At 42.5% G+C, this 23301-nt stretch overlaps 1 protein-coding gene across 1 annotated transcript; it reads right to left on the reverse strand.

Annotated features, from left to right (window-relative positions):
* Nucleotides 1-10301: 10301 nt before the first annotated feature.
* Nucleotides 10302-23074, reverse strand: FUNDC1 (FUN14 domain containing 1). The gene is made up of 5 exons (XM_051770888.1): nt 22990-23074; nt 20761-20917; nt 18863-18938; nt 12529-12657; nt 10302-10941 (listed from the first exon to the last, which is right to left on the reverse strand). The coding sequence occupies exons 1-5, from the start codon at nt 23018-23020 to the stop codon at nt 10864-10866; spliced, it is 471 nt and encodes a 156-aa protein (XP_051626848.1). The 5' UTR covers nt 23021-23074; the 3' UTR covers nt 10302-10863.
* Nucleotides 23075-23301: the final 227 nt, after the last annotated feature.

Consider the following 23301-nt stretch of genomic DNA (forward strand, 5'->3'; position numbering starts at 1 on the left):
TGTGACACAGCACAGCTCTGTAACCTTGAGTCAGGCTGCTGAGAAAGCCCCGAGAAAGTCAGCACACAGATAAGAGAGGTACAATTACAGTCAGAGGTAGGGATGCTCAGACAGGCTTGTTGTAGAGATCAAGAATTCAAGTGGGAAAACACCCACAGGGAAACATATTGAATCCTTTAAAACAACAACAACAACAACAACAACAAGGTGAGGCTACTGGAGAGCTGGTCAGAAAATAGGGGAGTGTCAGGTCATGTCCTTGGTGTTACCTCCCACTGCACAGGAATAACCAGCTTTTTTGGGATGCCTGTCATCCCTTGAGGTAAAGGTGCTTTGAGGCCCTGATGTCCCTGCCAGCCTCAGGGGTTCTGTTCCACACAGGGAGAGATGCTGCTGCAAAACACCAGGGGTATGGCTGTGTCCTGTCCGTGTTCCACAGCGTGGAAAAGCAGGAATTGACACCTTGAGGTGAAGCAAGGGCTCAGGTGGGTCATGTTTGCTGGACCAGTGCACAAACCCCAGGAGGGTGGTGTGTGTCTGGACACACACGTGCTCACACACAGCCACGCACTGGGTCACTCCCAGATTTTCTGGCCCTCAGTGAGATAATTCCAGCTGGACTCAGATGTGCCTTATTTTTTTTCCCCCAAGTGCTGAAATTCAGCCAAAGATGAGTTTGGACATCCAAAACAGCACAGCAGCTGCCAAGCAGAGCAGAGGCCGTGTTGGAAGATGAGCTGGTGTCCATGGGAAGCTGAGGAGGAGGGGGGTTTCTCCTCAGATGGGAGCTGCCCAAGGTCCCAGCTCTGGGTGGCCACGTCTCCAGGCATCTTGTCAGGGTTGGCCTTGGCAGCTCTTTTGCCTCTGCAGTGCAGCTGCAAGGTGGTCCTGTCAAGTCTCCCAGCCTTGGGAACCACACAAGAACTGCAGGATCTATGAGGGTCTGCTGGCCACCCTGCAGGGATGATCATGTCCCACCGACTCTGTTCAGAATTTGGGCCTGCACAAGTCCTGGAGAAGAAGCCCCCCATGGCAGGTGCTGTGTAAGTGTACTGGGCAGAGTGGCTGCTGTGGATAGAGAAGACCTGAAGGATGCCTTTGTGTCCCTGAACGCTCCTCTCAGTTCCCCAGTGGTGACTATTCCCACACAGGCTGGTGCTCCCACAGCTCTTGCTTCACTGGTTTTCTCCAGCCAGCCCAGTCAGAGCTGTGCTGCTGGTGCTGGGCACTGTGGAAAGCACTCTGGAAAGCATCTTTTCTATGCTTCAGCTGGTGTCTTCTGGCAGATGATTCCTCCTGCCAGCTGGAGCTGGACTGGTTTGCTCAACCTCCCTCTGCAGAGGCTGCTCCCCTCGAGAGGTTCAGATTTTTCCATTCCATTTCCTTATCTCCTTTTTTCCTCTCAAGCAGAGGTCCCCATAGAAATGAAACACCCTCTGCAGCTTGTGCCCTCCCTCCTGCCTGGTCTCACTCCTTCAGCCCTTCTTCATCTCCAGCTGCTCCAGTGCCTCCAGCTGCTCCAGGCTGGGGGTGGGATAAGCCTGGGCTGCCAGGCCATACCCTGTCCCCCCTGCCATGGGCATCCCCCACAGCCCCATTCCCTGGGGATGGATGGGGGTAATGGGACCTTACATAGTTCACATATTTACAGAGCTCTGCAAAAGGTTAACAGTTACTTCCTCTATAATGTATATTAATGTAGGGAAAAATAACATCTGAAATTGTAAAAATGTCAGAAACCCTTTGGAAAACTAATTCATGAGTGTAACATTGCCAAAACCTCTTCTCCTATCAACAAGAAAGGATTTGCAATGAGAAATTCTATTAATAGAGGTTATTTGTAGAAATCTTTTGTGCAGCAGACTCCAAATTGCTTGTATTATATATACTTCTCTTGTGGCACATATGTTAGAATAATGTATTTTTAATAGTATGTTCATGTTGACACTTATAAATCCACAAAGCCATGACTCACCAGTGTCTAGTTTCTCCTGAAGTCAAGTGCAGTCAAGCTTACAAATCTGTAAATGCCAAAACTTCGTTAAACACTCACCAGTCCTCAGTAATTCCCTTTCCAGTAAGTTATCACAATTATCCCACAAAAGCTTTCAAGCATCTCCCTCTCTCTTTACAATCTTGGGATGTGATTTATTACTCCAGTCTGGGTGCTCTGAGAACTTTTTAATAGTACTAATTGCCTTATTACCCACTGCCGTGCAAGAGTAAAACCTTTTGACATTTTCCTTCCTTCCCTCGGGAAAACAAATCCCAGTTCCTGGGATATTGCCTTCTGCTGCCTCTGTGATTACTGGGGCAAGGAATTCCTTTAGGCCCTTTGCCTTATCAGCCTCATCTGTCACCAACTTTCCATTCCCATCTCTCTCGGTGCTCCCTCACCACTTTGCATCTTCTGTTATTCTGTGTTATTTTTTTTCATCTTCCTTTTCACTTGTGGTGTCAATCTTCATCACATATTCTATTCCTTATTTTCTATCAATGTACTTTTTCACATCAGGCTCTGTGATACTTACCTTGCCCCAGTTTGCTATTTTTAAATTAGTGTAGGAGTGCTTATTGGAAAAAAAAAAAAAGCAATAAACGCATTTTTCTGGCTGTTCCATATTTAAGAATTTGCTGCAACAGCTCCAAGCAAACCACACGCATACACAAATTCCTGTATGTCACCTACCAGAGGATCTTATTTCTGAAAGCAAACCTAATATCACAAAAAAAAAAAAATTGGCAGATCTCTAACCTTTCCTATGCCGACACAATAAATATTTTTTTTAAGATTTTTTATTATTTTTTTTTTGTGAAAAACGAGAATTAATCACAGTATCACAAACACTCGGCATTTTTTTTCCTGCTCAGTGTGAACAGTATGAAGAGATCAAGCATAGGAAGCATTTATGTCATTTGTTCAGATGTGAGGGAACACAAGGCTAAACCCAGAAGGACGGAGGGGCTGAGTGGGATAACATCTGACTTTCACAGTCCTGTTGATGTGATGTCTGGAGGGGACCACTGGAGTCTTCTGCTCACAGGAGGAGGGTTGGTCACCAACCAGGTTGGGACAAGTCAGCTGTGGGTTTGTTCAGCCAAATCCTGTAAAATCCCTGAGGGGGGAGAATCCACACCTGCCCTGGGTGACCTGTCCCATTGCTGCACCACCCTCCTGGTGGAAAACCTTTCCCTAATGTCCAGTGTGACCCTCCCAAACCACAACTTGTGGCTGCTGCCACTTGTTTAGGAGGAATGGCTCCATCATCCCTGTGACTCCCCCTCAGGCAGCTGTAGGCTGCCTTAGATTGACCCTCAGCCTCCTCTTCCCCAGGTTGGAAAATCTCAGCTCCCCCCGTAGCTCCAATGCTTTAGACTCCTCATCAGCTTAGGTGTTTTTCCCTGGAACCTTTCTTATTTCTCCACATCCCCCTGCAACTGGAGGATGCGGGATTGCCCTAAAGCAATCATGGTATTCCATATGTGGCCCCATGGGGGCCAAGTACAGACAGGCAGGTCACAAATTTCCATAATTGCTGACCATGCTCCTCCTAAGGCACGTCAGCCTGTGGTTTCCATCATGGGCAGCAAGAGTTCACTGAAATTTAGTTTGAGGTCCACTATAATCTCCATACCCTCCCCAGCAGAGCTGCTGCTCCTGCAGTGGCTGCCTATGGGGTTCAAAAGGCTGAGAGAATTGGGATTGAGTCTGGAAAAGAGAAGGTTCTGGGGAGACCTGACTGTGGCCTTCCAGTACATGAAGAGAGCCTACAGGAAAGATGGAGAGGGACTTTTTGTAAGAGCATGGAGTGACAGAACAAGGGGGAATGGCTTCAAACTGAAAGACAGCAGGTTTAGATCAGATATACAGAATGAATTCTTCACTGAGGGTGGTAAGGCACTGGAACAGGTTGCCTAGAGAGGTTGTGGGGGGCTGCCCCATCCCTGGAAGTGTTTCAGGCCAGGTTGCATGGGGCTTGAGAAACCTGGTCTAGTGGAAGGTGTCCTACCCATGGCAGGAGGTTGGAACTGGATGATCTTTAAGGTCCCTTCCAACCTAAGCCATTCTGTTATTCCATTACTTTCTCTCCTTGCTGGACTCTGTGAGATTGCTCTTTGTGCAATGCTCAACTTCCCAGCTTTGCCTTTGACTGAAGCTCCACAGTTCACCCTGGCAAACGCCTCTCCTAATTTGGTGTCATCCACAATCTGTCAAGGGGCTGCATTCTGGCCCATCACACGTCTTTGATGAAGATACTGAAGGATATTTGTGTGGCAGCAGTCCCTGATGTACTGTGCCTGCCACCACTTCCAGCTGGACACCAAGGCAGTGATCACTGCCCTCGGGGCCTGGCAGTGCCCGCCTAAGACCTCCCTCTCTGTAGAGCCAGACATTTCATCAGGGAACAGCCTGGCTAAGTATGACTTGCTCCTGGTAAATCACCTTGTCATCCTTCATGCCCACAGCAGTTCAACACACTTCATGGAATTCATCTCACCCAACCCTCAGCACCTGTGGGTGAGCAACTCATGGCCGAGGCTGCCTTTAAAAACAACGGGGAAAAACATGTTCTTCTAGGCCAGATCCACCTGAGCCACTGGAAATGTCTGTGAGGATGATAAGACAAAGGAACAGGCTGCCCAGAGAAGTTGTAGATACCCCATCCCTGGAAGCACTCAAGGCCAGGTTGGATGGGACTCTGAGCAACCTGGTCTAGTGGAAGGTGCCCTTGCCCACAGCCAGGGGTTGGAACTGGGCAACCTTTAAGTTCCCTTCCAACACCAGCCATTCCATGACTCTGTGATTCTATGGTTTATAGCAAGGTAAATTGGCCACAGAACATCAGTATAAGCAGGCTATGGGGTACCCAGCTCAACATCTGTGTTCAGACAAATTCCACTTCTTGTGCCTTCCTCTTAACTCCCACACAGTGAGCAGTCTCTGGTTTTATGATTCTGTGCAGATGACCTGAGGGTCTCAAAGCCAATCTAGAGACTCCTTGAACAACATGAAAAGAGGAAAAATGTGTCTGCCCCTTCGAGTGTTCTTTCTACCTTCGCTTTCATAGACAAACCAGTGAGTCACTGAAGCACGTGCACGGCTTTACTTGCACAATCCATCTCAAAACAAAGCTCCTACAGAAGCCAGCATGCAAGCTAGTTTTTGAGTTTGGAAACTAAATATCATATTTAATGCCATATAAATAGAAAAGCATATAATTAATGTCGTAGAAAGGCAATTCTCAATGTTTTTTAACTTTAACCATCACACACTGTTATAAGAGCATTAAGAATATAGGCTATCTGATTGCTGATAATTTATGTTCCTCCTCTTTATTGTCCCAAGTGGATTTTGAAACAATATTTGGAAACACTTGATTTTCAAACATTCACACATCTGTAGGGTTTTTTTATATTTACAGATTTATTCAGATGTATTTTGGCTTAGATTTCTGTCTCAGCAACATCCAGGCTATCAAGGCATTTCAATTGTCTCATCAGAAAGGATTTGAAATCTGTAAATAAAAATCTGCAGTTTGGCTGCAGTATGAGATGAGGGTCTGGTTAAACACACGAGAAAACAGGATAACCTTTACTTCACTATTAATACTTGAAGAAAGTAAGACATTTAATTACAAATCATACCATATATATTGGTTCTTAATTCTCAAAGCCCCATGAGTATGTATGGCAAGTGTATGTAGACAGCCTCTTGTTGCAATCAAAGTTCAAATTATCCATATTAAATGAGAATCATATGGTTCAATACTCAATTCCCTTTGTGGATTAACATTTTCTGTTAAGTAATTTTTTTTAAATATACAGTCCACATATGCAGAAATGGGGGTTTTTTACAGCTTAGATCTGTGAGGAATTATTTTGTGGGGGGTTGATGGTGAATCCAAAAACCCCTTGAATCAAGGACTGGATGTATAACAATATATTCCAGTTCTCAGGTAAGCATCCTATCAAACAAGCAGCAAAATATCCTGGCTGTAACCTGCCTTTCTTGCTTCCTGTTACAGCACTTCCACCTCGAGCAGCATATTTTAACTATTCAGCAGTGAGTTCAGGTAAACTTTGAGGAGATGAGACTCAAGTTCTTGTCCAGGCTCCCATGAACACTGAGACACATCCACGCAACAAAATGTGCCAGCAGGAGAGACCAAGGACATCTCATGCCAAAAATACCTTATGGTTTGAAAGGCATGATACTGGTCTAGGAAGCAGGAAAAGTTTCCCAGGAAGACACAATTGAATGTGGTCTCCAGCTTCCATGAGCTCTCTAACCCAGAAGAATTAGCTGGCAGGAAGTCCCAAAGCTGAGCTGACTTGCTGGATTTATTCCCCAATTTCACCCCATTTTGGAGCACTGCATTTCCTCTTTTTCACAGCTCACCGTGTGCTGTGCTGCTCTGTTCCAGGGAGCTGGGAAAAAAGGAGGCAGGCAAACCTAAAGCAGGGAGGTGGGAACACGGAGTGCACTGAGGAAGCAGGGACAGGAGCAGAGGGTGAGGGAGGCAGAGGAGCTCTGGGTGTGGAATCCATGAACTGGGCAAATTTGTACCACTGCATTGGTTTACCCAAGCTATAAATTGGAGGCAGCTTGGGGCCAGCAAGATTTCCTAGTTAAAACCTGGCACCAGTTGTGCTGGAGTTAGCTGTGCTGTGTCCAGCCCATATTACAGCTCTGCTCCATGTCCCTCAGCACTCCAAGATTTAGAAGTCTCTGAGGTTCAACGTGGGACTAAACAACCAAGTTTTCAGCCTGTGCTGCATCAGTATTGGATGTTTTGTGCACATTTACCCCACAATTATCTTAATTAAAATTGACTTGCAGTCTTACAGGTCCTGATGAATGTCAGCTGTCTCGCTTCCCATATTGCCCCAAAATAACAAAGGCCAGCTCTTCTATGTGTCCCAGTACTGGGACATCACCACACTGCACCAGATCTGCTTCCCAGTCCGACAAGGGAAAAAACAGCTCTCTAAGCTCATCATTCCTGTCTAATTACTGAACTCTAATACAAAAGATATGGGAGGCTGGCACCTCCTCCCCATGGCAGATCTGACTCTCCTTCTCCCTCACCACTGTCCTGCCCCATGCACAGCCCTGGGTGACCAAAACCCACTTTTTTTTTTTTTTTAATGCTCAATTTCCCAAAATGTCACATCATTCCTAGTTGTGCTGAGTTTAGGTGAACATTATCATTTTCCACTATCATCTACAGACCCTACAACAGGCACCTGCATGCTATAAAAGGTTGATTTTTAAAGTAATTCTTTGCGATTTCCAGTAGTTTTCAAAAGGTTAGGGGGATGTATTACTGATGCTTCTTCACATTACTGTATGCTCTGTAATTTATGAAATCTGCACAGGCAGAATTATTCAATTACAGTCCTGACTCCTGCATTTTTCTCTGTTTGCATCCCCCCTTCTTAAGCCCTCATGACAAATGCACTTGAATCTGGGAGGCAGCTCTAATTTTAACTTCAAAATTTTAATTTTTCAATCTGGCTGCTAAAGCAGAAACAGCCTTCAAAGTTTTAGCAAAATTCTGGCCTCTTAAAATTCAGTAGTAACATCACACTGGTTTTGATCCACCAGACATCTCACTTTAAATTAAAACTCACTGCCCAATGCTGCTTTAACTAAAACAAAATAATTACAGAAGATGGATTATCCCATTAAGATAATTGAAAACAAATAGATGGTTTGTTATCAACCTCTCCCAAAACTCACTATTTAATAAGCTTTCAGGAGCTGTTCACTACAGAGGGATATATGCCATGCTTTCCTCAATTATTTAGCACAGCACTGGACTTTGAAAAGTGACTTGCTCCCAACTATTTGAGGGGGAAAAAATTACACAATCCTGTGGAAGGCAAAGGTAGGATCATCAGCACACTGGAATAATTTTATCATGAACTTCACCAAGCACTATTAGCTATGGCCAGAGAAATCCAAAGTAGTTTTTCTTCCATCTTTAGGTATAACAGATTCCTGCAATGTTGCCCCACCTCTCCCTGGGGAGAGCCTGGCCCTTGGTCTCAGTAACACACAGTGGAGAGAAGTTCCACAGACCCAGTGGATATTATGGAAAGCTCTTTCCCTATGCTAGGTCCACATTTTCCACCTTTCAGTCAAGTCCTTCAGCTATACAATAAAAACCATAGGAATGATGGCTCAGCCTTTCATTGATTTACTGACATATTTCTAACACTTTCCTTCTTAATCATCTCCTTTCTAAAATTGATATTGGTGGGTTTTGGTTGGTTTTTTTTCCCCACAAAATATGTTCTTCAAAGAAGTTTTATTCAATGTTTTTTAGAATCATAGAATGGTTTAGGTTGGAAGGGGCCTTAAAGGTCATCCGGTTCCAACCTCGTGCCACGGGCAGGGACACCTTCCACTAGATCAGGTTGCTCAGAGCCCCATCCAACATGGCCTTGAACACTTCCAGGGATGGGGCATCCACAGTTTCTCTGGGTAACCTGTGCCAGGGCCTCACCACCCTTTGCCCTTCTCTGAAACTTGTTAGCCTGCATTAGTTTTTGTCCCAGGGGGCAACAGTAACTTCGAAATCATTCCAGAGGAGACTTCACCACCAGAAACCCGGCACTCCTTTATGCTCCATTCCATTCCAGTAACCCTGCCAACACCCATTTTTCCACTGTACCTTCACAGAGCATGCCCTCGTGTCCAGCAGTGGGTGACACTCAGGCTGAGCTGACACACACAAAATCCCAGCTATTCACAAGAAAAACTGCGTTTATTTGTCTTGGTGCTTTCCCCTCCATCCTCTCCTCACCCTGCCAGCTCCACCTGAAGCTCCTGGCAGTGTCTCCTCTGCCTCACCAGCCTCAGGAACTGCATCAGCAAGTGCAGCCGTCCTGCTTCTCCAGTCACCAGTGCAGGATGTAAAGCCAATCCCAATATAAACCACCACTGCTCACCTTTTCAATAACACCATTTCTCCAACCCTTTTTTGGGTCCTTTGGAGGGTTTTATATGTACAGTGTTATGTCTCTTATTCCAAAGGCTTAAAAAAAAATAAATCCTCGAATAAATCTAATTCAAAAAATAAAATAAAACCCTCAAATGTGTTTCAATCAGTTCTTGATTCATTGCCCTGAGAGTCTCAGATAATGGCATCAGTATAGCAGAACCACCTTGCTCTGCAAAGATCAGTCTTGCATACATACTACTCTATACTTCTGGTTTTAATTCTACCTTTAAAGATGAAGTAGCTTGGTCACAAGAGCAGCCTTTTTAGCAAGCACACTGAGATGCTCCTCTGGAATCCTCTGGAATCACAGAGAAGACAAAAATGCACACTTACAGGTTCATACCACTGAGGTGGTCACTTCACTTCCAAAGCCCTCCAGGACGACCAACTTTATTCCAGTCAGGGTGAGTGACTCCTGTCAGTTGGGTTCAGTAACTCCTTGGTCATGACAAATATCCACGAGCTTCATTAGCAGAAAAAAGCTGACTTGTTTCCCATTATCCCTTGGGCTGCACAACTAAGGCAAAGACTTTCACATTTTAACATTTTCATCTTTCTTAGTTTTTCTCTAAATCCCAGATAACCCAGCAGGCACATTCCTCCTTGGGCTTCCCATTTCCAATAAACTGCAACAACTGGGTTGACACAGCTTTAGATATTAATCTTGATACAAAATATTTAGGATGCTAATGTGTTATTTATGGTCATTTACCTACCTTGGTTTTGGGGGGCTGGTTTGGGGTGTGTGTGTTAGGATATATTTTCAAAAGCCTTAAACAGGATTAATTAAAGCCTTAAACCTCAGAGATGTGCATGACACGCTTGGTATCTTACTCACCTTGGTCACAAGCACACATAGATGAGGTCGACATGCAACACAGGCCTCTGAAGCCCAGAGATGCACAAATCTAACTATTTAATAAGTTATTATGTCAAACATCCCATGTCCTGTGCATCCCAACTTCCCACCCATCCATCCACCCAGTGCTAATGAATCACTGTTGTTCAGACACATGAACAGGAACCCAACAGAACCTGTGTAGGAGAGACTCCAGTTCACATTAACCTGCTGGTACAGCACAAACCAGAGAAATCAGGGCAGAGCAAACTCCTCCTTGGTAGAAATTCTGAAAGGTTCACGAGTTTGAAATGCAGAAAAATTAGAATAACTTAGTAACAAATTACTAAATCCACCTTAAAAACCTGTCTCTGCAAACACTGGCACCAGGTGCCTGCAGGATATAAACTGAGAGACTTTACTCTCTGTGTACACAAAGGCCAGAGTCAAAGTTAATTTTCACCTTTAATAAGCTCATGATTCTTTGTTATTTAATACTCTGTAAAAAGGTATTACAGATTGATAATTATTGCAGTGACTTCTAAAGAAGACGGGCAGCCATGAGGCTGAAACTACAACATCATATACAGTATGTAGTCATTGATACTACCTACTACAGCATGAAGAAAAATACTCTTTAAATAAACAATATCCAACTGAAAACATAGAAATGGAGCTTCCATTCTTACAGTATGGTTACACAGCTATATTCCAAGAGTAACATTTTAAAAAATGCTAGATCTTGAAAGGCCATAGATAAAAAGAGTCATGATGAAGATGAACCAGTTTTGCCCAGAAACTGCTATAATGAGCACACTGCAGAGTTTTTCAGCAAATCCTAGTTTTGCCAAGCTTCAAGAGGCAAAAGCCTGAAATGTGAAAGCTTCCAAGTTGTCTAGCTAGTCCACTTGTCTTGCTCTGCAGGCCCAGTGCCCCACGCTGCTCTCACACAGCGTGTCACCACAACTGTTCTCTGCCGGCACGGATCCCATCGGGAGGAGACGGTTCAGGTCCTTACGACGCCAGGCCCAACAAAAAGCCTCCAACAAACCCACTGGACACGACGATGTTCTGTTTGATAAACTCTGTGGACTGAGAAGAAAAGTAATATTTGTAAAGGACAGAGTTGGTCGTGGCTGACTGCAGGATTTAAACACTTATCACAACTGCCTGGAAACGGGAACACTAACATTATGGAGGGGGGGAAGCGACCTGCTTAAAACCATATAAAACAAGGTGGCACCTGCTGGCACCAGTGGAGTGCAAACTGACTCTCAGCTGTTTTTAACAACACATTTAAAATGGAGTGAGCCTTTAAAAAGTCAAAATACAGAGGAACTGTTGTATCAATTTCACGCCAATACCGTTCTTGCTTTGATAAAAACGAGACAGATGTTCTCCAATCTCCCTTGGCAAAAAAGCATGAGAACTGCCATGACTTCAATTGCAATCACATGAAAAATGTTTTAAAAAAATACTGATTTTTGGAAGGCTACATCATTGGAAAAGAAATGCACTTCACTCTATTATGAGCCAATTTCCTAACAACTTAATCCTAGAAAAAAATTCACTTATGTATGATGACATTGGCGTACAATATTTCATGAAGTAACAGCAGAGAGTATAACACGTTGTATCAAACATGCCATTTCATACATCCTCCACTTCAAACTGGCTACTAATACACAATTAGAAGAAAGTAATATAATGTGAGAGGAAAAGAAAAAAAACACAAAGGAAACCCAAAACCCCCATCCTGTCCCACCCATTTCTGCAGGGCATTGGAGAAGGACATATTAAGCTATTCAGAGTACAGAAGAAGCCAGAAAACCATCTCTCTTGAACTTTCAGTTCATATTCACACTAAAACTTAAGGTAATTTTTATCAGCCCATGTGCAACTCCTTACAGGTTAAACCTGAGATGTCAAAACTCATGAATTACAGAGCTGCTGTTTCATTGTCTGCAGCACGTTCCCAGTCAGGATTCAGCTGTGGAGAAAGAAACTTGTATTGCATGTATGGAATGTGAAAGTAGCTAAAAGCAGGCTTTCTTAAAAAAACAAACAAAACACCACAAAATTGATCAAGTGAAAGTCTTCACACGACAGGATGAAACAGCCCCGTTGACACAGATCAGTATCAGAGCTCCCTCTTCTCCACACAGTATACATCTGACAGATCCTGCAGACAGATATTCTTCAAACTGGATAAAATGAGCTAAAATCACAACTCCAGTTACAAAGTAGTTACAGCTTTCCTCCAGGAAGCTCATTCTTGGCCAGCCAGGTAATTTTGTTATCAGCAGTGTAAGAAGATTTGTTTTCTTTTCTTTGTAGCCACCATGTTTTAACCACACCTGAACTTTTTACCGAGTTGTGACCTTGCTGGTTTTGTCACTCACCAAGAGCCTGCACAGACCAAATGGCAAAGCCAGTGGCAGCCCCCAAGCCACAGGAGCTGCAGAAATGCAGAGACTTCGTGTGTCATCTTTAAGAGTGACCAAACCAGAAAGCTAAATGAATAAAAGAGAGCACAATCTGGTAACTTTTAATAAAATGTACAGCCAGGCTATTTCTGATGCCTTCCAGTTTTGCACCTGCACCTTCAGCTCAGCATCACCTGCAGGGGAAGGTAAGAAAAACTGGCTGGTAAGAAACAGTTCATGACCTTAGACTTACCTCTTCAATTAGGGTGTTGATTTCAGGAGCTGCCTTATTTGCACGCTTTTTTAACTGTTTTTTTGCTTTGTTTACATCTTTTTCAACTCTCTTCCAGTCAACTTGTACATATCCACTATGACTAGCAATCTAGGAAAATAAAGGGCAGTTAGCACAGTTGAAGTTCACATTTCGTGATGCAAAATACAGCATTTAGTACCTACAAAGTTGTTTTTCTTTCTTTTTTTTTTTTTAATTACACATACAGGGAAAAAAATACATTGTTCCAATTTCAGCAGATTCTCTGCTTCAAACACTAATACCTTCCCCAGTAACAGTAGTTCAAATTAGAACAGGTAATAGCAAAGTTCAGTAGACTCTTGTTAATTTTACCAGTTCTCTGTTCTTTAGTTATAAAAGCTTTACACTGTTTTCACTTCAGCCTTTACTGTAACTTCCAAGAAAAGTGGGTTTATAGGACAACAATGAAAAAACTGTTTCGTTTCAGCTTCCTTCAGAATCATGGAATTCTGATTTGTGACAGAGTATCTGGGGCTAATCAAAATCATCACTAGAAACACCAAAATCTATTATTTTATCCTATGTGATTTAAACTGTCCCACAAAAAGTAATTGACACAAGAGAATTTTCATGCTTTCTACAAAACACAGCCACTGAGTAGAAAAATAACATGGCCTGAGTATAGCTCAAGTTCTGTCACATCAGCAAAATGGATAAGTTTGGGGAGACTGGTTCATACCAATTTACAAATTCCCAATATTTTTATCATGTTTAATCATCATCCCAACCCTTCTTCTTATTTCTCTCACTAATATTTGAACCTGGAAAAAAATAAGATTTTATGTTACTTGGCCAACAATGACAGTCCCATCAATTTCCATAGGACAATTCACAAAAGAAAGACATATTTAAATGTTTAAAGGATCATAGCTTAAAAAAAAAAATCAGGCAATTGCTACATGCTCTAGAGAACAGTTAAATAGATAAAAAATCAAAACTAAGGATTACTGCTCATTTTAACTGTTAGGACAAATAGATATAAGCCACTAAATTTACAGGTAAATGCCTGTTATCCAAAAAACTCTTTGTAAAGAGTGAGATTTCTCAGGTCCTTCTTGAGGTCACGTTTGGGAAACTCACCTCACTTACCTAACAGTGTCCTATGCAAACTGTACAACTGGTAAATAAAAGTCACAGATCGTGAACTCTTGTGGAGCAGATATTTAAATACACAGTTTACTAGGTTTAGCCTAAAAAGAAATGTTTCACATCACTTACAGGCATTGAAGCTTGACTTTCACATAGTTCTTTCTAGCAAATAACTGAGACCATCCAGTTTGTATTACAACAGCCACAGCAATTGAGCAACGTATTTCACCCCAAATTAAGGATTTTATGATCCAGAAAAAGAAATAAAACTAAACAAGTGTTAGACAGGTTTTGCCTGAATTCAAAACAAAGCTCCTGAAAGACCACCTATGTAAGAAAGTCAACTTCAGTTTTCATCTCTCTGTAAGCTTTAGAAAAACCAATTCATTGGACAAATGCAAAATGAACTTACTATATTTTAAACTCTCTTTTACTTCACACCTCAGAATGCAACAAATTAATTGACTTTGCCTGTCTATTGTAAAACCATTTATTCACATGGGCACTAGTGTAGGGCAGGGACAGCTCATTAAGGACTGGACAGCATGAAAACATGAAACCAGATTGAAAGCTGTACTGGTGGCACATCCAGTCACTGGATGACATATCAAGGAGAAAATAAAAAGCTGCAGATTGAGGCAATTGTTATTTTATGAATTTAACATCACCACAAGAATTTCAAAAAGGCCCAGGCATTGAATTGGTGCCTTCTCACTCATACAACTGAAAATTAAATGTGGACTGATCTGCCCAGTCCAACACAATGCAAGAAATGCTAATGTGTTTGCTGGCTTGTAAAATGCAAATGGACTTTGAAAGAGACATTACATTAAGTCCAGTTTAATTAGCTCAGTTATCCAGACAGCACAAAGATGAGGCAGAAGTTTTTAATTAAGTTCTGTTTGTAACTACTGCAGAGCAAACTTACATTTGCAGCAAAACTCCATTTTACACAACAAAAACTGGGCTACTTTTCTCCCTGAACTGAGGAGCAGGGATCCCAAATTCTACTTTTGAGTGTTTATACACATCTCTAAAATAAGCAACAGAGGACAGTGTTTTGAATATAAACTTAATAACTGAGAAGAAAAAAAACCCTGTACTTAAGCAGTAACAGTCAGAGCCTGTGTCATATCTACTTTGGCTGCAACCCCACTAATTACATAATTTCATATGTAAGGGCAGAAATAATCCCACTGAACTCCAATGCTGGAGAGACAGACTGCAATTTTCAGGCTCTAATACATCATAAAATAATATTTGCTTACAACAGTAAATTTATTTAAATGCAAATTCTTAGAAGTTTACTAGTATTTTTAAACCCAGGCCCTACAGTAACAAACTAAAATAATAATATTCCATTATTAGTTCCATACTTTGATATATATTAAAGAGTCATATAGAGCTATACATATTAATTGCATATATTCTTAGAGAGACATATGGGGGTGTAGAGTTTTGGGTTTACAGAAATATCTCTCTATATGATAATGGAATAATATATATTACACACACACATATATCTCACAGTTCATTAGTAAAATTTATTTTTGTTCAAGACCTCCCAGAATTGTTGAAAAAAACAACAGAATTTTTTCAAAAAGTCATTTAAAGAAATACATCAATGCAGGAACACTGAAAATATGTGCATCTTTCTCAACACTAATCAAGGCAAAACGGGAATCTCCAAGGGCAAGACCTCATTTTGGGGGTGATACCACAGAAGCACACAGGTACTTTGTTACTGGGACACATTATTAAGAGTAATGAGCAAAAAATGTTTAGGAGCAAAACATTCATAAGGTAAGATCAGAGAAAAGAGTTTTAATTTCCTCAAGGCAAAATCTCTCCCACTAAAGCAGCCTCAGCAAGGCCAGAAGGCTCAGGTGGCCTCCCTGAGCAGTGCACAGAAGCCATGGAGACCCTGAGAGATTTGCTGCTGTTTGAGAAGGTAACAACCCCCTCACACTGTCTGGTGGGATATTCAACACAAAACTGAGCAAAACTCTTCCTTACGAAGCCCCCAGGCCCAGAAGCAGGTTGTTCTCTCCCCACCTCACCAAGGTGACACACTGGGTTGGGACCAGACGGTCTTTAAGGTCCCTTCCAACCCAAACCATTCTGTGGTTCCATGGCCATGGAATGGCATCAACAGATCCCTGCACAGGACAGAGCCAAGGATATCTCAGAGTTTATTTTGTTTCCTGTGTGGTTTTCAAAGATTTACTTCTCCTAAGTCAGAAAATAATTTAAAGAAGAATTGAGCAGAATTTGTCAATGGCATATTAATGGACTGAGGTAAAATATATAAGTGAAATAACTGAATAAAAACATAATTTTATTATTAAATAATGGTCAACACACAATAGAAGGACCTGTAATTGGTATCTTGGCTGATGAGCAAAAAGCAGTTAAACTGTTATTCAGGATACAGGGTTTTAAAAATAGAGAGCTATTAGGTGCTCATTAAGAACAATTGTTTTTAACTAATTCATTACAACAGAACCACATGAGTTGGTACTTCCCCTACTCTTCAGAATTTCACTAGACTGTGCTGCATAAACTGGGAGTTATACAAGGAAAATCCCTCCCTTGTTATGAGAAATTAATTATATTTTCCTTAATATAGTACATGGATATTGGTCTTATACCAGCATATTTAAAGAATTACAGGTATTTCAATAAAAAGGACAGTTAATTGATCAAATTAAGCTGTTGAAATATCCACCAAAGATGTGCTAACAGATCATAATTCTGAAAAGCTATGCCAATTTCTTCATGTCCTTTTTATTTTCTCCCTCAGACTACTTTTCATTTAATCTGTATTAAATTCTAGATAACCTACAAAAATCTGAAAAATCTTTTTTGCTTCTTGTACAAACTGACACTCAAAAATGTATTGCTTTCAGTTTCCTACTAGATTTCTTGAGATGAAGTCATCACATACTGAAGAAAAAAATGTATTTTTTTTTTTTTAATTTTAAGCCTTGAATGTTTCACTGAATGGGCTTTAGCCAAGAATCCTGCCTTCTGTAGTTATTATTCTTGTGTTAGCATGTAATTACAATGTCAATATTGCAATCAGCAGTTGAAATGAGATCTGCAACTTCAGAGAAGTTTACAGATAAAAAAGGAACTTTCTAGTAATGTGCTGAAATGTTCCTCTGCCCACTCAGGGGAACCACCAAACATGTATTCATAGAATCACAATGTGTGATCTTTAAGTGAAAAAATTAAAAACTACAGAAATGTAATTACACCATAGAATTTATGACTCAGCTTTAAAATGCAAAATGTTTTGAATTAAAGGAGAGACCAAGGCATTTCCTTCATTTCCTTCCAACAGAATCTGATCTCACTTAAGATATAGGCAATTCAATCAAAATATGCAACTCATATTTCCTCTTGGATAATATTCCTTCTCAGATAAATGAGATCAACCAAGAAATCAGACACTCAAAGACAAGGCAAACCTACTGTATGTACAGGAAAGCTCCCCAGACTTCACAGCTCAACAAGCAAAAATCCTGCCCAAGGAAAGTGTTTTAAGCAATTTCTGTTCTCCTTTGTCTACAGGGGTGTTTTAACTTTCCAGCTTCCTGTAGTCAGAAGTACTAAGGGAGGTATCTGCAGCAAGGTCTGGGTGCCAGACCTCTGCTCCTGCAGCTCTTCATATTTAGAAAAAAAGTCATCATTAAAAAAATTACGACCAACAGCACACAAAGCATGGGAAGAGAGGTTCAGATCTTCGAGTCAACAATATGAGAAGGCTGGTGAGTGCTTCAGGAACCACTGCAGATTTAATTCTCCCCTCGTGATTTGGAAACACACATTATGGACTAAAGCAGCCCATGATAACTGATTCACTTGCAGGCACAACATGTTTTGCCAAAAAACTTACATCTGGGTGATTATAAACCATTTCAGATTCAACACCCTTGTAAACTTCATCCCTATATTTAGGTACAATAACCAGTGATTCTCAGGAGATTGAAAAAGGCCATCAGTGCACTATGGCAAAGTGGAACAAATGCCAATGCTACAAAGTTTCAAATCAAAACTATTTCTCTTTGACTTTTTACCGTTGATGCTTGCTTTTGAGTAATCCAAACAAAACACACCTTATATTTGTTGAAAACAACTCAAACCAAACACAGTCTGAGAGCACACACTCTCTGCAGTTCATTTAGATGTTTAGCATGGGGTTTAAAACAAAAAAAAAACCACAAAACCAACCCCCAAACCAGCAGAGAACATGATCATGAAGGAAGTGTGTGTACTTCACACAAGTGACATTTTGATGTGTCACACAGCAGCAATCAGAGGTTCTACCCCACCCTTCCTCATCAATGCTTGACTGCACGAGCCATTACAATCAAAAGAAGAAATAAAAGTGGGATATGCCTTTCAGAAACCCTTCAGGGTGATGTTGGAAAGAATAAATATTTATATCTTTAACATTCCATCCCAAAACCAGTATATTATTGAGCCTAAGTAGGCACCAATCTACTTCTTCTAGTACAATTTGAGGAAAAAGGAGAAGCTCACAGGTATTAAGACATGAAAAATGCCAGTAAAAAACCTGGCATCATACAGAAGGATGTGTGAGATCCTCCTTCACTTTAAGTTGTGTCACCTAATTTAAAGCTTCTTTTTTTTGGAAATATATCCTCCCCTAACCACAATATCTGATGTAAAATGCAAATGGTCATGCCAGATAACATCATTAAAACTTTTAAAGCTGAAAGCCAGCAGAGAGATGAATGCAACGAGGCTGCCAGGAGTCAGCCAGGCTTCAGAGGCCCAACAGATATAACATGGCATGGGGAGAAAAGAGAAGAACATGGCTCACACTGGGACCAGAGCAGGCCTTCCACAAGCAACTGCCAGAGCAGCCTACTTCTTCTAAAGCTCTGAAGAAATTCTCACACCTATTTAAATAAACGCAGATTAAATTCTACAAACTATTTTACAGGACAGAGTAGATTCTGATTTTACCACTGATTCTCAGAAATGTCTCATTTCTACACAATATTCCAGCTGAAATGTAAAGTTTTGACTGATAAGACCGAAAAGATGAAGCAGATAAGAAGCCTTCCTAATTAAATGTTACCCAACAGCTGTGTTTTTCCTATTGTTTAGTAAATAACATTTGCCAACTTATAAAGCATGAAATGCTACATACTTGAAGCAGAAGAAAGCCACCACCTACTGCAGTTGCTGCAAGCTTTCCGACTTTCTGGAACAAAAATCCCGCACACCTTAGGGGAACAAAACAAAAAACAAAAAGAACCCAGTCCAGTGAAGTTGTCTGATGAACAATGCCACACTCCACAATTCCTGACCACAACTATTACTATTCCTTCATTTAACAAAGTATTTCACATTTTTAAATTTAAAATTCAGGCTATTTAATACAAGCAATGTTTAACTAACGAGGTCTAAAGCAAGTCAATGTGAGTAATGGTTGCTAGTTCAAGGCTGGCTGATGGCCCCTTTAAAATAAGCTTGAGATTTCCAGATCTTGCTGCTATTAATTGTAGCATATTAATAAAGTACAATGTAATAATATAACAGTGCCACTATGACTGTTCCCAGATGGAAGGTAAATATATCATACCATCATTTGTATTAACTACACAGCCCGTAACTGAAATATCTTGGTAAAAAGAAGTAACATCCCTACCACAAGAGTTAAACTCAGTGAGTCCCCTCTACTGGGACACGGCCTTAGTCTATTTTTAATGGATCAAGGCAACCAGAAAATTAGTTATCTCATTCTCAGTCTCCAAACCCTCCCACATCAGAGACTGATATCACAGAACAGTGATGGGGCAGGAAGGGGCCTCTGCAGGCCACATGGGCCAGCCACCTTCCCAAAACTGGGCCAGCTGCAGAGTCCAATCCAACCTCCAAGCCCAACCAGGCTGCCCAGGGCAAGCCTGGAATGTTCCCAAGGCTCATGATTCCACAACTTCCCCAGGCAACTCTGCTGGTGTCTGAACACTGGCCCACACACAGAGGGGATTTCCCCCCCACCCCTGCAAATGAATAGTGAATTCATATTTATAAACATCACTACACACACACAGAGATCTACAGATATTGAAATGTACACTTCCCAGATCATTCCATAAGCCAGTTTTTATGGATGCCAGATGAACCATTCCCTAGAAGCTTCCAAGTTTACATGTACACATCTAACTTTTAAAAATAATTTTAAGGCTACAGAAGCAAATAACAAAGTCAGGCTGAAAGCTAAACCTCCACAGCTCAAAGTTGGACTGAGTCTGAATACAACAATTTCATTTTTAGTCTATTTAATCTTCCAACTCTTGCAAAATCCCATTTTAAAAGCCACCATGCTACCACAATGGTGCTTTTCACTGAAATTGCCTTTTTTTAAGAGTACTGGAATAGACAATTACCATTCAAATACCTCTGACAAATAACAAATACCTTGACATAGCTGCTCAGGCTGTGGCCACATTTTCCAGTTTAAGTTCTCATCTTTACTGTCTAGCTTTCCCCATTAATTATTTTAGTGTAACTAAATGCTGTGGTGTCTCTCTTAACATCAGAGCAGACTGTGAATTTGAGCAGAATGACTCCAGCTGAATTTAGAGGAAAAAACTGTCTCCACGAAATGGGGCTCTTAATTAAAAATATATTCTGCCAGCTTTTATTTTTCCTTCATTTCTTTTACCTGTAAAATATGTCTTAGTCATGATGTAGGTTTTCTAAGTCTTGACTAGCAAGAAAATGAGCTTTTCCATACAAATAAAAGCTATATGCAGTAATTTTCCATTTATACCTTGTACTTTTAGAGCTCTGACATTTTCCCAAATCCTTTCCACAGTAACTAGTACAAGTAGCCTTGGATAACTGGTGTTTTACCAATATTAAAAAACACTTCAGAATGATGAGTCAGAGTAATGAGTTAAGGAATTGTTCACTTGTGAATAACCTTGACCAATGCTAAAGGAAATCCCGGTAGAGAGGATACATTTATCTGCTTGGAATACCCTTGGGAAGGGATCTTCTAAAGGCCTAGGACAGTTATGGAAGGGGAAGCTGCCTCACCAGCCAGTCACGCCGCCCATCACAATCTGTGTGGCCACGGAGTACTTTTCCACAATTGGTCCCGAGTTCCGGCCGAACACCCGGTTCCACCAGTGGTGACGCCGCGCGTACTCCGTTAGGTCCAGCACTTCGTAGGAATCGTCGTCGCTGTCGTGCTCTTAAAAAGGAGAAAAAAAGAAAAAGAAAGAAAATGGTTATTTTCTCAGTTTTGCAGCAAGTTAACAATCTCTGTAAGAACCCCGGAACTGGCTAATCCAATGGTTTAAATTGCAGTGCACAGGCTACCTATGGTCCAGCAGCTCGTAGAACGAGGGATTTGGGGATGATATGCTATAATCTTCAACGCAAGGAGGAGGCTATAGGGAAAGTGTAACCTATAAAATCCATGACTGGCACTGAGAAGTTGAGCAGGAACCTGTTCAAGTGCAGGAACCAAGAGGCATCAGATGGAACTACCAGCTGGCTTGTTCAACACAAAAAAAGGCAGTGTTCCTCTCCTCTCCCTCACCCCCCACCTGGCCTGGCTAACCTCTGGAACAGCTCGCTGCAGGATGCTCTACATACCCAAAGGTGATGCAGGCTCCAAATTACAGCAGAGCAAATGGAAAGAGGGAAAAGAAACCAAACTAAAACAGAACAAAAATCCACCGAGGGCTGTCAGACACAAAGACAACAACCACGGCTAATGAGCTGGGCTGAAAATCATTCCAAATATCCTGAGGAGGCATCAGTACCTGCTCACCCTGTTCAGTCTGTCTGAGCTCACCCTGTGGCTGATCCCTTTCAGGCACAGGGTGCTGGGCTCTCATCTGACCTCCTACAACTCTGCTTTTATGATCATAATGAATGTGAAACATTTCTGATTTAGGAGAAAGCACACAGCCCTCCTCTGGATAGACCCAAACTTGGAAAGATTGAGGACTCCCAGCCCAACGCTCTCCTCAGAGGGACAAACATCCCCCTATGCCAATAAGCCCAAGAACAGACACTTCTGTTCCTTTTACACAAGAGGTAAAACAGGTGACACTGGGACTTAAGTTCCAGGTTTGCAGGACAAGTCTGTCAATGTTTTCAAAACAGGCATCCCACAACTTCAGATTAAGTGATCCTAAACGCCACGTATACTCAAACATCAGAGGGAACAGATGGGTTTAGATTTTTAAAGAAAAATATTTCGAACCATGTCATGTTCTGTGGACATACATACATGGAGTCCTTTGGTTAAATATATTTAACGTGAAATGTAAGTTCAGCAATAAAGGTGGGACATTCCCGAGAGGAAGAGCAGCTAAATAACTACCCAAAATTATTAAGTAAGACCACAGATATAAGCATTTTATTAAGAATTTCGGCACCTTTTTTAAACTGGTACTACAAATATGGATTAAAAGTTCAAAGAGTGCAAGAAATACATATAAAGGTTTGCATTATTTCCCTGTATTAACACCTAAGTGTTCTTGAGTACTGAGAGATAAACAGCTAGATCCACAGTGCTAAAAAGTTGTTATTGAACGGCCTTTCTTTGTCTGAGGTATGGAGAACAATCCGTTTAACTTCTTTAAATGGAGAAGAACATCAAAACGCTGTACAGACGGTTAGTCATACTAATTCTGTAAATTAATATTATTCAAATCAAAACCCACACACGTTGCGTGGAAAATAACGCCGCCAGAGCATTTTGTGCTGATCTAAAATACCCCCTGCATGCGGCACGATGTTATGGACGTTCTCCAAGCTCATCAAACTGCCAGTGCCAGAAGGCGCCGCACGACGAGGCCGCGGCGATGCCCTGGAAGCCCCGCGCGGTGCGGGATGCTGCGGCCGCGGGGGCTCCCGGCTCCCGGCCCGCATCCCCCCGGCCCCGTGAGGGCTCGGCCGCTGCCTGAGGCCCACTGCGTCCCCCTCGAACCCACCTGGAAGGGGGCTGAGTGGTTAAATCCCAGGAAGGGGCTTTATCCCGCGGGATGCCGGGGGTACAGCGGGGCCGGTGCGCCACGGCCGTGAAGGGGGACACACACACACACACACAGATGGGGGAGGCGCAGAGCCCGGGCCATCTCTCCCCCGCCCCCGGGACGCAGCGCAAGGCAGCGGGGAGCGGGCTGCCCGCCACCCCCGAGAGGGAGGAAGGAAGGAAGGAAGGAAGGAAGGAAGGAAGGAAGGAAGGAAGGAAGGGCGCCCGGCGCGCCGCCTCCTCGCGTGTCCCGCCGGGCCGGGGCCAGCACTGACCTGAGGCGGAGCGGGGCCGCCGCGCCGCCATGTTGGGCCGGTGCTGAGGCGGCGCCGCAGCGGCCGCTCCGCGCCCCGCCCGCCGCAGGGCCGCCCCCTCGCGGCCGCCCCGCGCATGCGCCGCCCGCGACCCCCCTCACGGCCGGGGGTCTCCCTTCAGGGAGAGCGGAGGGGAGCGGGAGGGGAAGGGAAGGGATGGGCGTCGTGGAATGTGCCGAGTTGGGAGGGACACACAAGGATCGTCGAGTCCGACTGCTGGCCCTGCACAGGACCGTCCCCAAAGGTCACATCATGTGCCTCAGAGTGTTGTCC

The sequence above is a fragment of the Manacus candei genome, unplaced genomic scaffold, assembly GCF_025592945.1.
Source record: "Manacus candei isolate 608988 ecotype Guabito, Panama unplaced genomic scaffold, ASM2559294v1 h1tg000126l, whole genome shotgun sequence".
Classification (NCBI taxonomy): Eukaryota; Metazoa; Chordata; class Aves; order Passeriformes; family Pipridae; genus Manacus; species Manacus candei.

Excerpts from the sequence above, each read along its gene's own strand:
- FUNDC1 (XM_051770888.1), bottom strand. The coding sequence starts at position 23,020 with ATGGCGGCGCGGCGGCCCCGCTCCGCCTCAG. Across the intron at positions 20,918-22,989 it reads GCGGCCCCGCTCCGCCTCAG|AGCACGACAGCGACGACGAT; the intron begins GTCAGTGCTGGC and ends CTCCTTTTTAAG. Across the intron at positions 12,658-18,862 it reads GTGGCTTTCTTCTGCTTCAA|ATTGCTAGTCATAGTGGATA; the intron begins GTATGTAGCATT and ends TTATTTTCCTAG.